The sequence below is a fragment of the Hippopotamus amphibius genome, chromosome 17 (assembly GCF_030028045.1).
Source record: "Hippopotamus amphibius kiboko isolate mHipAmp2 chromosome 17, mHipAmp2.hap2, whole genome shotgun sequence".
NCBI lineage: Eukaryota > Metazoa > Chordata > Mammalia > Artiodactyla > Hippopotamidae > Hippopotamus > Hippopotamus amphibius.
The window spans coordinates 56610245-56624607 of NC_080202.1; the positions used below are offsets into that span (position 1 = coordinate 56610245).

The 14363-nt window shown below is 47.3% G+C and overlaps 2 protein-coding genes across 4 annotated transcripts in view; one reads left to right on the forward strand and one right to left on the reverse strand.

The window, feature by feature from the left end:
• Positions 1 to 104: 104 nt before the first annotated feature.
• GALR2 (galanin receptor 2) lies at positions 105 to 2869 on the reverse strand. Its single transcript, XM_057715476.1, has 2 exons — positions 2440 to 2869; positions 105 to 1143 (listed from the first exon to the last, which is right to left on the reverse strand). The coding sequence occupies exons 1-2, from the start codon at positions 2805 to 2807 to the stop codon at positions 348 to 350; spliced, it is 1164 nt and encodes a 387-aa protein (XP_057571459.1). The 5' UTR covers positions 2808 to 2869; the 3' UTR covers positions 105 to 347.
• A 4481-nt stretch (positions 2870 to 7350) lies between these two features.
• SRP68 (signal recognition particle 68) overlaps positions 7351 to 14363 on the forward strand; it is a 31344-nt gene continuing 24331 nt past the window's right edge. Inside the window, exons 1-4 of one of the 3 annotated variants that reach the window (XM_057714890.1) lie at positions 7508 to 7557; positions 9125 to 9191; positions 9911 to 10062; positions 11643 to 11756. In XM_057714890.1, the coding sequence (XP_057570873.1) occupies positions 11695 to 11756 (62 nt within the window). In that variant the 5' untranslated portion in view covers positions 7508 to 7557; positions 9125 to 9191; positions 9911 to 10062; positions 11643 to 11694. Of the gene's footprint in view, positions 7558 to 9124; positions 9192 to 9880; positions 10063 to 11642; positions 11757 to 14363 lie in introns of all 3 variants that reach the window. The other 2 variants (XM_057714889.1, XM_057714888.1) reach the window with 2 other exon arrangements.

Consider the following 14363-nt stretch of genomic DNA (forward strand, 5'->3'; position numbering starts at 1 on the left):
CTGTATATACCTGGCGCTTCCCGCTGGCCGCGTGCAAAAAGCCTTCGGTCGTCCAGCGCTCCCCAGCCTCAGGGATTTCTAAGCGGATTTTAACTCGACTGCCTTCGGTGCGGGCCCCCTCTTTCCTTGCAGCTCGGCAGAGCACCCTGCCCTCATTCATCCAGAGCTCCCCTGTGAAATCCCAGAGGCTTCTTACCACGTAGCCTGGGGACCATGAGACATGCGGAGACAGCGCGCCACTGCACGCGGAATGGTTTGAGCATTTTATTAACAGATGAAACTCCCTCCACGATCCCCCAACCTCTGACTCCAATCTTTCAACACTCAAGCGTACCCCCTAAGTGCCCTCAGGTCACATTAACTGTCAAGATGCCTCTGGGGGCCTTTTGGTCCCGCCGGGACAGGCCGGGGACTGGGCTCGAGGACTGGCGGCTGAGAGGCGCTGGCGCAGGGGCAGAGGGCCCAGCTGCCTCGCTCACGTGCGTCAGGTCTGTGGACTCGCGCTCCAGCACGCTGCCACTATGGGTGCCCTGGGCCTCGGCGCAGACGCGGCCCGAGGCTCTGCGCGGGGCGCGGCGCAGCAGGCCCGCGCAGATCTTGCGGAAGCCCTTGCGGAAGTGCTTGGAGACAAGAGCGTAGACGATGGGGTTGACGCAGGAATTGGCGTAGGAGACCAGGTGCGAGAGGATACGCAGCGCGTAGGTGGCGCGCGTAAGCGGGAAGCGGCCGAACCACACGCACAGGATAAGCGCGTGGTGAGGCATCCAACACAGGCAGAAGAGCGCGGCCACGATGATGATCATGCGCGTCACCTTGCGCTTGGCGCGCCGGGCCCCCGAGCCGGCGGCCACCGGGTCGACGGCGCGCCAGAGGTAGCGCAGGGTGCGCGCGTAGGTCAGGCCGAGCACCAGCACCGGCAGCAGGTAGCTGAAGACAAAGGTGCAGAGGTCCATGGCGCGGCGGCGAGGCGCGCTCCACGCCGGGTGGCACACGGTCAGGTTGGCTAACCGCGACTGGCGGTAGTAACTCAGGTACGGCCCGGAAAAGAGCAGCGACAGCCCCCAGATGAGCCCGATGGCCGCCAGCGCGTTCCGAGGCGTGCGCAGCTCGCGGGAGTGCAGCGGGTAGCGGATGGCCAGATACCTGCGGGTCAGAAAGGGAGACGTCCGGTGAGCCGACGGATTCGCGGGGGCAGGGCCGGACCCCTCCACCTCGAGCCCCACACTCTCTCGAGGAAGGTCTCTAGCGCGCGGTAACACCGCACAAGCCCGAAGGGCGGCACAGAGCATCCTGGGCACCCTCAGCCGCGCCTGCATGTGGGGCAGGACCCGACAGCAGAAAGGGCTACTCATTTGCTCTTCCCGAGACTACGACCACAGTCAGACTCCACCTGGGAGGGCACCCCAAAGATTAACCCGGCTTTGGGTCTCCGGCAGGCTGTGATTACCCACCAGTGATGGTGCCTGGAAAGGTAGGACCCAGGTGCCTTGAGGCTCTAGGAGACAGCCTGGAGACACCTCAGGCAAGGTACCACGAGGGACTTTCTTAGAGAAGCCAACCCTCTATGGGTCCCGCCAGAGCTCTCTGAACCAACACACTTGGTGTTCAGTGGAACTGGAAAGTACACGGGGAATGTGGCCTCATTTCGCTGCCTGTCCAGGGAAGGTTGGGAGGACAGGACGTCTGGTGTAGGGGGCTGGGGAAATACCAGAGTCAGACCAGGATTCCCTCCCCAGGAATCATCCAGGTGTCCTTCCAAGCTTCAGTTTTCGGGGATGGGGAGGAACCCTTGGGCCTGCTCCTCTCCTGCCCTGGACACGGGCCTGTTGGTGGGACACGGGAACTGAGCTAGGGACCCTCAGGGGTGCTTGGTTGGAGTTTGGCGTGGGCCCTCATGAAGGACCCAAATTCCGCAGCTGAAACCAGAGTCGACTCTGCAGAGCAAACAGTGGCTTAGAGACCGAGTGAGGTGGAGGCTCCTGAATTTGACACCAGGAGACAGGACGTTGGCTACATCCATAGGATTACCAGATGGGCGACTGAGCAAATCACAAACTCAGTTTGTTCTGTAAATTGGGGCAGTAATCCCTCCCATCCCAGCCTCCCGGGGGCGTTGAGCTTCAAAGGAGACCCAGTAGGAGAAAAACCGCTTTGTACCTGGAAACACTGTGCTTTGTCAGATGCCAGTGGCACTGGAGAACTGAGGTCTCCAGCCTGCAGCCCCTGAGGACGCACCTAACAGAGAGACACCAAGGCCCCCCCATTCTTATTCCTCTTTTTCCTCTTACATGCCTGCTTGTTTTTCACTCCCTCCTGGTTTCCTTGCCTTCCTAGTATTCTTTTCTACTCTGGCCATCCCTCCTTGACCCTCGAGTCCAGCCCCCTTCTTCAGCCACAGCCTGGGTGCCTGACCCTCTGGGCCACCAGGCGCCAGCTCACCTGTCCAGGGAGACGGCAGCCAGCGTGAAGCTGCTGGCGTGCATGGTGAGGAAGATGAGGAAGTGCACCGCCTTGCAGAGCAGCGAGCCGAACACCCAGTCGTCCAGGGTGTAGATGGTGGCCTGGAAGGGCACGCAGCACACTATGAAACACAGGTCGGCCACGCCCAGGTTCAGGATGAACAGGTTGGTGGTGCTGACCGCCTGGCCTCCGCGAAGCAGCACGGCCAGCACCAGTGCGTTGCCTATGGTGCCCACGAGGAAGATGAGCGCAAATAGCATGGGTACGATGACCGCCTCAGGCTGCCAGCTGCCCCCGCCGCCCGCCTCGCTCGTGTCCTCGGTGTCCAGGCTACCCGAGCCATTCATGGTGCTGCCGCACCCGGGGCTGCCGGGGCTCCTGCAGCCGTCTGGGTCCTGGCGCGCGGGCAGCTCCCGCGCTTCCAGCGGCTGCAGCGGGCGGAGCTGCGGGCGGAGTGAGCCCCGCAGCGGCTGGGGCAGGAGAAGGGGGTGCGCTGGGGTCAGGGGGAGGAGCGAGCAGCTTGAAGGGTGGGATGATGCCCCAGGCGGCGGCCGCGCTGGGGGAAGGGCTGTCCAGTGGCCCCGGCGCGCCCCGGCGGGAGACACAGGCAGCCCACCCCCGGGGCGGAGGGCCGCGCGGCTGCTTGCTCCCGGGCACTCCGGCGTCGTCGGCGCTCTCCGGCCTCCGAGTCCCAGCTGTACCGGGCGGAGCAGAGAACCAACCTCCAGAGCAGGCGCCGGAGTGGTGGAGGGACCGACCGCCGGGACCTGCGTGTGCGCTGCGCTGCCGGGGGCGCTCGCCCGCTATGCCGCGCGCTTCGCCGCGTCCCTGCAGCCTGGCGGGCGCGCCGGAGCTCCCGGGGCAGAAGTCCTCGACAGATTTCCGGGTGGCCCCTAAATCGGGGGGTGGGGGTGATGAGGGGCGGAGGCGGATGGGGGGGGCGCTGCCGTTTTCCAGAACTGGAGACTGGGACAGCCCTGCCAAGTGCGCCACTCCTCTTCCAACTTCTAATTCCCAGCAGCACCGCGCCTCACAGGAACCCCAGGGAGCGGCGGTGGGGATAATGGAAGGATTTCATTCCCTTCCCTCCCGCATTGAGCATTTCCCCCTCCAATTCAGTACAGTAAAAATTTGTTGAGCATCTGCTGCGTGTCAGGCTCTGTTCCTGGCGGCGTGCCTCAGTTCCCTCAATATTGCAATATGGGCTAATAACACCTTCTCAGAGGGCTCTGGTGAGAATGGAATGAGATGTGTGTGACAGACCTGAAGCCAGTTGGTAGAATCTGGATGAATCAAACTCTTCTCTTTCTCCTTACCCTTTTCAGATATCCAACAAGGGGAAACTTAAAGGAAATACAAAACAGCAGAGTTCCATGCAGCCGCAGCATTTTCCTAGATAGCCAGGAGGATGTTTAGGTTGCAATAAAACTTAAATATTTGTTTCTGATTTTGACACACTAGGCATCAAACATTTGTGACCTGGAATCATTTCTGTTTCTATGGAATTTTAAAACTGGGTTTGAACCTCACCACCTTCTGTAGCTTGAACTCTGCTTCACCTTTCCCGGCCCTGTTCCTTGAGTCCTAGTCAAAAACGTTCTTTTTCCATGTCTCCCCTCCCCAGGATCTCAGCTTCAGGAGCTCAGTTACCTGCTCCTCTTGGTAGGGAAACCTTATTCACACCTCTGCCCTGCCTGCTTATTCATGGAATAGGAAGGTAATAACCGTTCATGTTTCTGAGATGCTTGCCATTCATTTATTTTTTATTATTTTATTTCATTTTATTTTTTGGCTGTGTTGGGTCTTCGTTGCTGCACGTGGGATTTCTCTAGTTGAGGCAAGTGGGGGCTACTCTTCGTTGCCGTGCATGGGCTTCTCAGTGCGGTGGCTTCTCTTGCTGTGGAGCTGGGGTTCTAGGTGCATGGGCTTCAGTAGTTGTAGCACACAGGCTCAGTAGTTGTGGCACATGTGGTTAGTTGCTCCACGGCATATGGGATCTTCCTAGACCAGGGATTGAACCCTGCATTGCCAGGTGGATTCTAACCATTGTGCCACCAGGGAAGTCCCACCATTCACTTACTCAACACACATTTATAAAATGCCTCCTCCTTTCCAGACACTGTTCTGGGTCCTTAGGATTTACTGGTAAGCTCTATAAAGATCAAGGACCTTCATGAGCTTCCTTTCTAGCAGGAGAGACAGACAATAAATATAACTCAAGTTATTAATCAATTACAAATTGATAAGTACTTGCAGGAAAAGTAAATCAGGGTGAGGGAATTGGGAATACTGGCGTGGTGGTGATGGTGCAATTTAAAATGGGGTGGATCCCATCCTCGTCGCCAAAAAAAAAAAAAAAAGAAAGAAAAAAAAAATAAAATGGGGTGGTTGGGCTTCCCTGGTGGCACAGTGGTTAAGAATCCTCCTGCTAGTGCAGGGGAGCAACTAAGCCCATGCACCACAACTACTGAGCCCACGTGCCACAAATACTGAAGCCTGCACACCTAGAGTCCGTGCTCTGCAACAAAAGAAGCCACTGCAATGAGAAGCCCAAGCACCGCAAAGAAGAGTAGCCCCCACTCTCCGCAACTACAGAAAGCCTGCGCACAAGGAAGACTCAGAGTAGCCAATAAAATAAATAAATAAATAAATAAATAAATAAATAAATAAATAAATAAAATTAAATAAAATGGGGTGGTCAAGCAGGCCTCATTATTAAGAAGATGACATTTGAGCAAAGACTTAAAGGAGGTGAGGGAGCTAGCCTAGCAGATAGCCAAGGGAAGTGCATTCCAGGTAGAACAGCCAGTGCAAAGGCCCTAAAGCAGGAGTGTGCACATGTCCATAAGCAAGGAGGGTGGTATGGCTTAAGTTGAATGAACAAGAAGGAGATTGGCAGGAGAGAGGGTGAGAGGCATAGCATGTAGGACTTTCTTCCATTGTAAGGAAGGCTTCTAGTCTGAGTAAAAACAGGCACCATTACTGAGTTTTGACTAGAGAACTAACATGATCTGACTTACTTTTTTAAAAAAGCTTTATTGAAATATAATTCACATACCATACAATTTACCCATATAGAGTGTCCATTTGGTTTTTAGTATATTCACAGAGTTATGCAACCATCACCAAAATCAATTTTAGGACATTTTTTGTTCCTGCTAAAAGAAACCCACTTCCCACCCCTAGCCCTAGGCAACCACTCCTTCTGTCTCCATGGATTTGCCTATTCTGGACATTTTATGAAAATGGAATCACACAATATGTGGCCTTCGGTATATGGTTTCTTTCACTTAGCCTAATGTTTTCAAGATTCATCCTCAACATAGCCTGCATCAGTACTTCATTCCTTTTTATGGCCAACTAATATTGGATCCTATGATAATTACATCCTATTTATCCAATTCATTTGTTGACAGACACTTGGGAGACTTACTTTTTTACAAATTATTTTTAATCATGGTAAAATATACAAAACACAGTCTGCCACCTTAAATATTTTAAGTGTACAGTTCAGTAGTGTTAAGTATATTCACATTGGTGTGCAACCAATCTCCAGAACTTTTTGATCTTGCAAAACTGAAATTCTACACTCATTAAACAATAACTCCCCATTTCCCCTGCCTTGAGCGCCTGGCAACCATCGTTCTACTTTCTATGAATTTGACTACACTAGATACCTCATGTAAGTGGAATCATACCATATCTGTCTTTTTGTGACTGGCTTATTTAGTACAATATTTTCAAGCTTCAATCATGTAGCGTGTGTCAGAATTTCCTTCCTTTTTAAGGCTGAAAAATATTCCATTATATGCATGGACCGTATTTTACTTATCACTTGAGGGCCACTAGGTTGCTTCCATTTGTTGGCTATTGTAAATAATGCTGCTATAAACGTGGGTGTACAAATATCTCAAGACCCTGCTTCCAGTTCTGTTGGATATATACCCAGAAGTAGAATTGCTGGATCATATGGTAATTCTTTTAATTTTCTGAAGAGCTGCTACACTGTCTTCCACTGTGGATGTACCATTTTATATTTGCACCAAAAGTGCACCAAGGTTACAAATTCTCCACATCCTCGCCAATACATGTTATTTTCTGTTTTTTTTTTTTAATAGTAGCCATCCTAATGGATGTGAGGTGATATCTCACTGTGGTTTTGACTTGCATTTCCCTAATGATTAGCGCAGACTTGCTTTAAAAATGCACCATTTCATTTAGTCTTCATAACCGTCCTAATTGGTTATCCCCATTCACAGATGAGGGGAAAAGGTTTAGAGGGAGATTATTTGCCCAACATCTCCCAACCAGTAATGGCAGAGCCAGAATGGGAGCTGCGGGGCTCAGACTCCAGACCTCGCAGTGCCATGCTGCAGAGCGAAGATTCACCGTATTCCTCTCTTCAACACGTCCTCCTCGGATTGCTCGTCCCAAAGTCCAGAGAAGGGAACAGATCCCCATCCATCTGGAAAAGTCCCTGCATTACGGTCGGCTCCAGAGGAAGGCGCAGGCAGACGCGGTTCCTCCCAGGCCCCATCTCCCGAGTCCCCGGGGAAGTAGACACTCCGAAATCCAAAGGTCTTATCCAACTGCCCGCGCTCTCTGTACGCGGGACGTGGGGAAAGGAGACATCTCCGGGTCCTCTACCCTCGGTGGACGGCAACTAGCACTGCCCCGCGGAAACCTCAGAGGCTACGGTCTCCTCGCGCCTTCGGGCCCTCGGCCTAGCCCGCCACCGACTCGAGACCCAGAAGCCGAGGCCATGCGCAGGCGCGCTCCAACAAGTGGCCACGGCCTGCGGGCAGGGCCGTCGGTGGCGGAGTCCGCCGCTATCCCGTCAGCCCGCCCGAGCCGCCCAGCTCTCTCTCGCCCCGGTCGTCCCGCCTCCTCTATCCCGTCCTGCTCTGCGGCGCAGGGGCAAGATGGCTGCTGAGAAACAGGTTCCTGGAGGCGGCGGCGGCGGTAGCAGCAGCGGCGGGGGCAGCGGCGGTAGCGGTGGTGGACGCGGCGCCGGAGGAGAGGAAAATAAGGAAAACGAACGGCCTTCAGCTGGATCGAAGGCAAACAAAGAATTCGGGGATAGCCTGAGTTTGGAGAGTATCCTGCAGTAGTCGGGCCTAACTCGCAATGACTACGTGTCGATCTGGCGGGCCGGGGGCGGGAGAGGCGGCGGGTCCCGGCATGTCTTGGGCAGGAGAGGCCGAGGGTTGCAGTCTATCTCGCCCCTACTTTTTGGCACTTAAGAGTTCCAGGGTCTGGTTTTCGACTGGCCTTTCCTCGCCTCTCCTTTGCCCGCCGGTCTGAGGAACGTCCTCTTCTTTGAAGCGGCACCGGAATATTGGGCAGCTTTCTGCAGCTTCTCCGCCATTGCTCAGTTGGAGGGCTGGTGATGGGGCTGACCCTGGCCACTCTGGTGAGCTACTGCCTTGGCACCTGGGGCCACTGAACTGGGGAGCGGAAACTGCAGTCTTGACCTTTTGGCTTAATACTTCTGTCTGACAGCTGTGGGAGAATGGATAATATAAATTAGTTTGATGCTCTGGAAGTGGAGGCAACGGTTGACTGTTCTAAGGAAAAGCTTATTGCCCATTTTGAATATAAATCATCGTAGGTTGTTAACGTTACTTGTGTAGCTTTCATAATAGGTCTGTAGGCATTTTATCTTGTTGAGGGTCATTCAGATGAGCTGGAGGAGTCTAGTTTTTATCAGAGTGTATCACAGTTGAGTGTTTATGACATTAGTTTGTGGCTTTTTGAAATGAATAAGTAGTGGAGAAAATGTAGGTGAATTTCTGAAATAATACATCTAGGTTGACATCTTAATATAGTGAAGTTTTCAGGGGGTTGAAGTTTTACTTTTTGAACTGGTGGTGTCCTTCGGAATGGATGTTAGAATGCCTTGACTTTATTACAAATCTTATATCTCCTTGTCTCTTTTTATTTATTGAAATAGTCCTTTTATTGTTCAGCATTTTAAAATATCCCTAGAAAGGAGTAATGAGGAAACTTTAAAAGAAAACTGAAATTGTAGACAAAGGTCACTGGACTTCCTAAAGTTTGGGACGTAATCTTAAAGTATTTTAAGATTCTTACAAAGGAGAATTTGGTCAGGGTTTGTCTTTTAAAAGAAAAACTAGTATTTTAACTGTGGCCTGGTTTGGTTGTCATGTGCTCACCATAGGCACATGCAGCATCACAGCTGTTAAAGTCAGATCTGGCAGGTGTAGGAGGTTATGCAAATAGAGAAGTAGTACACATCATTTATAACCTGACTCTGCTTGAATGAGTAAAATGCTGGGTCCAGGAGTAAATCACTGGGAACCACCCCAAATGTAGACAGCATTTAGAATCTAGCAGCTTTATTTAAGCTGCTGGGTCTCTTTAATCCTCGATGGCTAATGATGCCCTCCTTTTTTAGTTTGAAACTAGCAACAGTTCAGGCAGTCAGCTTTTCTACATGCTTAGCCCTGGCCCTGTCCTATGACAAGATAGCTACTGAAAATGGTTACCAGAGATTTCACTAGTTAATATATGAAGTATTTCAGAAATGTTTAATGTGCTGTGGTTTGATACAGATATAGACTGTTGGTACTAACATATAGATGAATGTTCTGAGTTATTTGGATTCTTGTCACTGTAAGCTTTTCCTTGATCTTGGCTCTAGTTCTCCAGATTATTAAGGAATCCCAGCAGCAGCATGGTTTACGGCATGGTGATTTTCAGAGGTACAGGTTAGTATCATATGCAAGATGTATAGAAATCTCTGTGGAATATTCAAACTTGGTTTGCTCTTGTTACTATCCTACTTACTCTCCTATACCAGAAACTATACCTAGGAAGTCTAGTTCTTAACTTACATTGACTTCTCAAAAAGATTCTTGATTTTCAAATTTAAAAGGAGCCAGTCTTTTTATCCATTTTGCCTCATAACGTTCCAGATACATGGGCGGCTTCTGCTGAAAATAACAAGCAGTTACGGTAATCTTTTTTTTTTTCTTAACCATATTATAGAATCTGGTTATATTCCAGCTGTTGGCAATCACTGTTCTGATTTCTGTCGTTATAGTTTGGTTTTTTCAGAACATAGCCTTGCTAGATTCTCTCACCTAACATATTGTTCAGTAGGATTCCATTGCAGGGATGAACCACAGTCTGCTTTTGTTCCCTAGTTGAATGGCTATTGGTTGACTCCACTTTTTGATTTTTTTTTTCTTCTAGTTATTATTAATTTTTTTAATGTTGTATTTTTAATTATTTTTGGTGGTAAAATATACATAACATAAAATTGACTTTGATGTGTACCTTTTAGTCCATTTTTATGTCTTTTACTACATAAATATATTTGCATATGTGTGCCTACCAAAAGTGTGTTTGTTCTTGTAGTCTCTCTCTCTCTTTTTTTTTTTTGGACCGCTCCCAGCGGCATGTGGGATCTCATTTCTCCGACCAGGGATTGAATCCCTGCCCCCCTGCAAGGGAAGCAGAGTCTAAACTACTGGGCCGCCAGGAACGTCCTCTTCTAGTCTTTTCCTATGCATTTTTTCATAAGTTGTTCATATTCTGTACAACTTTGTATCCCGCTTTTTTGCCGAACATTATATGGTATGTATTTCTCCATTCCTTTAAAAGTGTTCCATACACGTGATTTTTATTAGTTGCATTATAACCCAGTGTATAGACATACCATAATTTACTTACCTATTCCCCCAAGTTGGTTGGTTATTTATTTATGGCCATGCTGCACAGCTCACGAGATCTTAGTTCCCGGACCAGGGATGGAACCTGGGCCCCCAGCAATGGAAGCTCAGAGTCCTAACCAGTGAACCACCAGGGAATTCCCATGTTGGTTATTTATGTGATAGCCAGTTTTGTAGATTTAAAAATTTTCTTCCCATGAATCTCTGTTCATACCTCTTTGTATTTCTGGTTGTTTCTTTAGTATAGCGTAGTATAGAAGCAGACTGTCAGTTCAGGGAGTGTGAACATTTTTAAGGATCTTGAAATGTATCCATGTTGCCAGAAAATTTTTACCAGTTTATATTTCTATCCATAATGTGTGTGTTCCATTTGATTTTTATGTAAAAAGGTAAGTGATAATTAAAGCATAATTATGAATCAAGCGAAAAGGTCTAGTTCATAAGTTTGATCAGACTATTATTTCTTTTTAATAACCTGTGCCTTGGTAAGTTTAAGACTGAGATTTGAAGTATCATTTAAATATCATTTTCTATTGTAAATTTTATGCTATATTTTTTAATTAAGGGTGGTAAAATTTTACATGTAATTTTACACTAATTTAGTTGAAATACCTTTATTGCACATCTGTATGTTAGGCACTGTGCTAAGAGATTGGGGGAAATTTGAAAATAAAATCATCTTTGCACTAAAGGAGTTATAATAATGAGACACATGTAAACATAAATATAACGCCGGGCTTCCTAGGTGGCGCAGTGGTTAAGAATCCGCCTGACAATGCAGAGGTCATGGGTTTGATCCCAGCTCCAGGAAGATCCCACATGCCACGGAGCAGCTAAGCCCGTGTGCCCAAAAAAAAAAAAAAAAAAAGATATATACACATAAATATAATGCCCTCATACTGTAGTAGAAGTAAATAAAAAGCTGCATGAGTACAGAAGACAGAGGCTTGGCATAAGAGGTGATGTTTATAGTATTTCTTGGTGATATCCTAATTAACCTTCTCATTTTTCTTCAAATATGCCTTCAGTTCCTTTCTCCACGTCTTCATTGTCATCACAGTCTCCCTCAGGCTGCTCCTTCTTCCCTTTCACATCTATCAGAATCCTACTCATTCTTTCAGGGCCAATGATATGTCCATTCCAGCAAAGGGAGTTAACGAGCAGAGAATGATTACTCGTATCCTGTCCACTCAGTTTGACATTAGCCTTGTTTTTTTGGTCGCCATATTATCTGCATGATTCTCTCCAACTAGAGTGTGGGTCCTTTGATAATGGGTACTGTGTCCCCTATCTCTTCATGTTTTCTGTGATACCAGTTATACCGCCTTGCATGTTTCCACTCAATAAATGTTTGCAAGAGGATGGTGGTATCTATAGCCACCATAAATAGAATACCGCAAACTTTTGACCTTACCTTATTATAGAATTTACTACTGAAAGTACTATCAGCTTGGCTGAATGATTTTTGGTTGTGGTTTCTTACAGGGGCTACTGTTCCCGTAGACAGAGACGTCTTCGGAAAACACTCAACTTCAAGATGGGGAACAGACACAAATTCACAGGGAAAAAAGTAACTGAAGATCTTCTGACTGATAACAGGTATTGACTGCTCAGTGCTAAGTGCTGAATACATCTTGCTAATACATTATCAAACAATTACAAAGTGACAGGTCTTGTGCCAAACTCTTTGGTTATTTCATGTGATTGTTTTAGCAGCTCTGTGGAATAGGCATCTTTACTATTCCTATGTTATAAAATGAGGAAACTGAGGCTCAAAGGGACTCTGTAACTTGTTTAGGAACTGTTGTGGAATGGTAAATGTTGAAGTCAGTGATTAGACTCTAATTGGTTATTAGGTAAGGTTTCTAGAATGCAAATTTCAGTGTATGAGTGCTTACCTAAATCAGTGTATCTTAAGTGAAATCTGGCCATGTGTAAGTTATTACATAAGGGTTTTGTATTAAAGTGCTGAATGCATTCATGCTTAACATGACAGGATTACTCTGTCAAACAACATGTATTAAAAGTCTGTGGGTGGGCTTCCTAGGTGGCGCAGTGGTTAAGAATCTGCCTGCCAATGCAGAGGACATGGGTTCGATCCCTGCTCCAGGAAGATTCCGCATGCCACGGAGCAACTAAGCCCGTGTGCCAAAAATAAAAAAAAATAAAAATAAAAAAAAAAAAAGTCTGTGGGTCAGGTCCTCAGACTTTGACCTGAGGGCCAAATTGATCTTCCTGCCATCTGTTTTTTGTAAATAAAGTTTTATTGGGATACAGCCATACCATTTGTTTAGGTGTTGCTTATAGCTGCTTTTGTGCTACAGCAGCAGAGTAGTTGCGACAGAGACCATATGGCCTATAAAGCCTAAAACACTGTTGGGCCCTTTACAAAAAAGTTTGCTGCCCCCTGGTCAAGTATGTGGCCAGAACTGAGCTGGACACTATATTGGATGTAAAGAGGTGCGGAGGCATAGTTATTTAACCTCATTGATGCTGATATTGTTGAGAGATGTTGGTTAAGTACAGAACAGGGAACACTACAAGATAGCAAAACTGCCATATTGTGTGTCGTTTACTCATAAGAATTCTGAAATCTTGGGAGAAATTAGTTTGGGGGCTCTTGATGGGGAAGCCGGGAAGCCTGCATGGAGAAGGCTGGACCTTTAAGGACTTGTGAGAGGAAAAGACATTCTGTGTCGGGGAAACAGTGTGCCATGGTATCCTTGCACTGTAGGAACAGTAACGCTCTGGGCAGTTTTTAGCTACTGCTCAGGCAGCCAGGAGGCTTGGAGTTTGGTGTAGGAGACGTGGTCAGAAAACTAGAGCATGATGGTATGTAGCTGGAGGTATTGATTAAATCTGATGTGATCAAGTTAGGAAGAGTCTGTTATATTATGAAACAAGGCTAAGCTGCAATTAAAGGAAGATTAATCAAGGCAGTAGTTTAAAGAAAGATTCACCATAGCAATGATAAAGTAGCTAACTTATATATTGATAGCAGTTAGTAAGTGCCAGGCTCTGGTCTAAGTGTGTTATATGTATTACTACATGGGAGAGTGAAACACAGAAAGGTTAGTATTTTGCCCAAAGTCACACAGCTAGTGAGTGGTGGCCCTGAGATTCCAACACAGGCTCTTAACCACTTCAGTATACTGCCTCTCTCTGCACATAGAAAGAAACTGTCAACAAAATGAACAGGCAGCCTATTGAATGGGAGAAAATATTTCCAAATGATATATCTGATGAGGGGTTAATATCCAAAATATGTAAGAACTCATACAACTCAGTATCAAAAAAACAAACAATTCAGTTAAAAAGTGAACTTCCCTGGTGGTCCAGTGGTTAAGAGTTCACCTTCCAGTGCAGCAGGTGTGGGTTCGATCCCTGGTGGGGGAGCTAAGATTCCACATGCCTTGCGGCCAAAAAACCAAAACATAACACAGAAGCAAATATTGTAACAAATTCAATAAAGACTTTAAAAATGGTCCACATCAAAAAAATCTTAAAATAAAAAAAAATTGGGCAGAGGATCTGAATAGAAATTTTTCCAAGGAAGACATACAGATGGCCAACAGGCACCTGAAAAGATGCTCCACATCACTAGCTATCAGGGAAATGCAAATCAAAACCACAATGAGATACCACCTCACACTTGTCGGAATAGCTGTTAGCAGAAGGCAAGAAATAACAAGTTTTGGTGAGGATGTGGAGAGAAGGGAACCCTCGTGCTATTGGTGGGAACATAAATTCGTGTAGTCACTGTGGAAAACAGTACAGAGATTTCCCCAAAAAATTAAAAATAGAAATATACGACTCAGCAATTCCACTTCTGGATATTTATTTGAAAAAAACCCAAAAACACTAATTAAAGAAGAGATGCACCCCAGTGTTTATTGTAGCATTGTTTACAATAGCTAAGATATGAAAGCAACCTAAGCGTGCATTGATAGATGGATGAAGAAGGTTTTATGTCTATATCTATATTTAAAGCAAGAGCTCAGAAGCAAAAACAAGAGATGCCAACTTCACCTTTTTTTTTTTTTTGATATTTACCTATTATTTGGCTGTGTCGGGTCTTAGTTGCGGCACGGGTTCTTCATTGTGGCATATGGGCTTCTCTCTAGTTGTGTGTGGGCTCAATAGTTGCAGCATGTGGGCTTTCTGGTTGTGGCTTGCGGGCTCTCAAGTCACAGGCTTAGTTGCCCC

Bases quoted from the DNA above. Each gene is read 5' to 3' on its own strand.
- GALR2 (XM_057715476.1), bottom strand. From the start codon at position 2,807: ATGAATGGCTCGGGTAGCCTGGACACCGAGGACACGAGCGAGGCGGGC. The intron at 1,144-2,439 runs GTGAGCTGGCGC...TCTGACCCGCAG, and splicing joins GCTGCCGTCTCCCTGGACAG to GTATCTGGCCATCCGCTACC.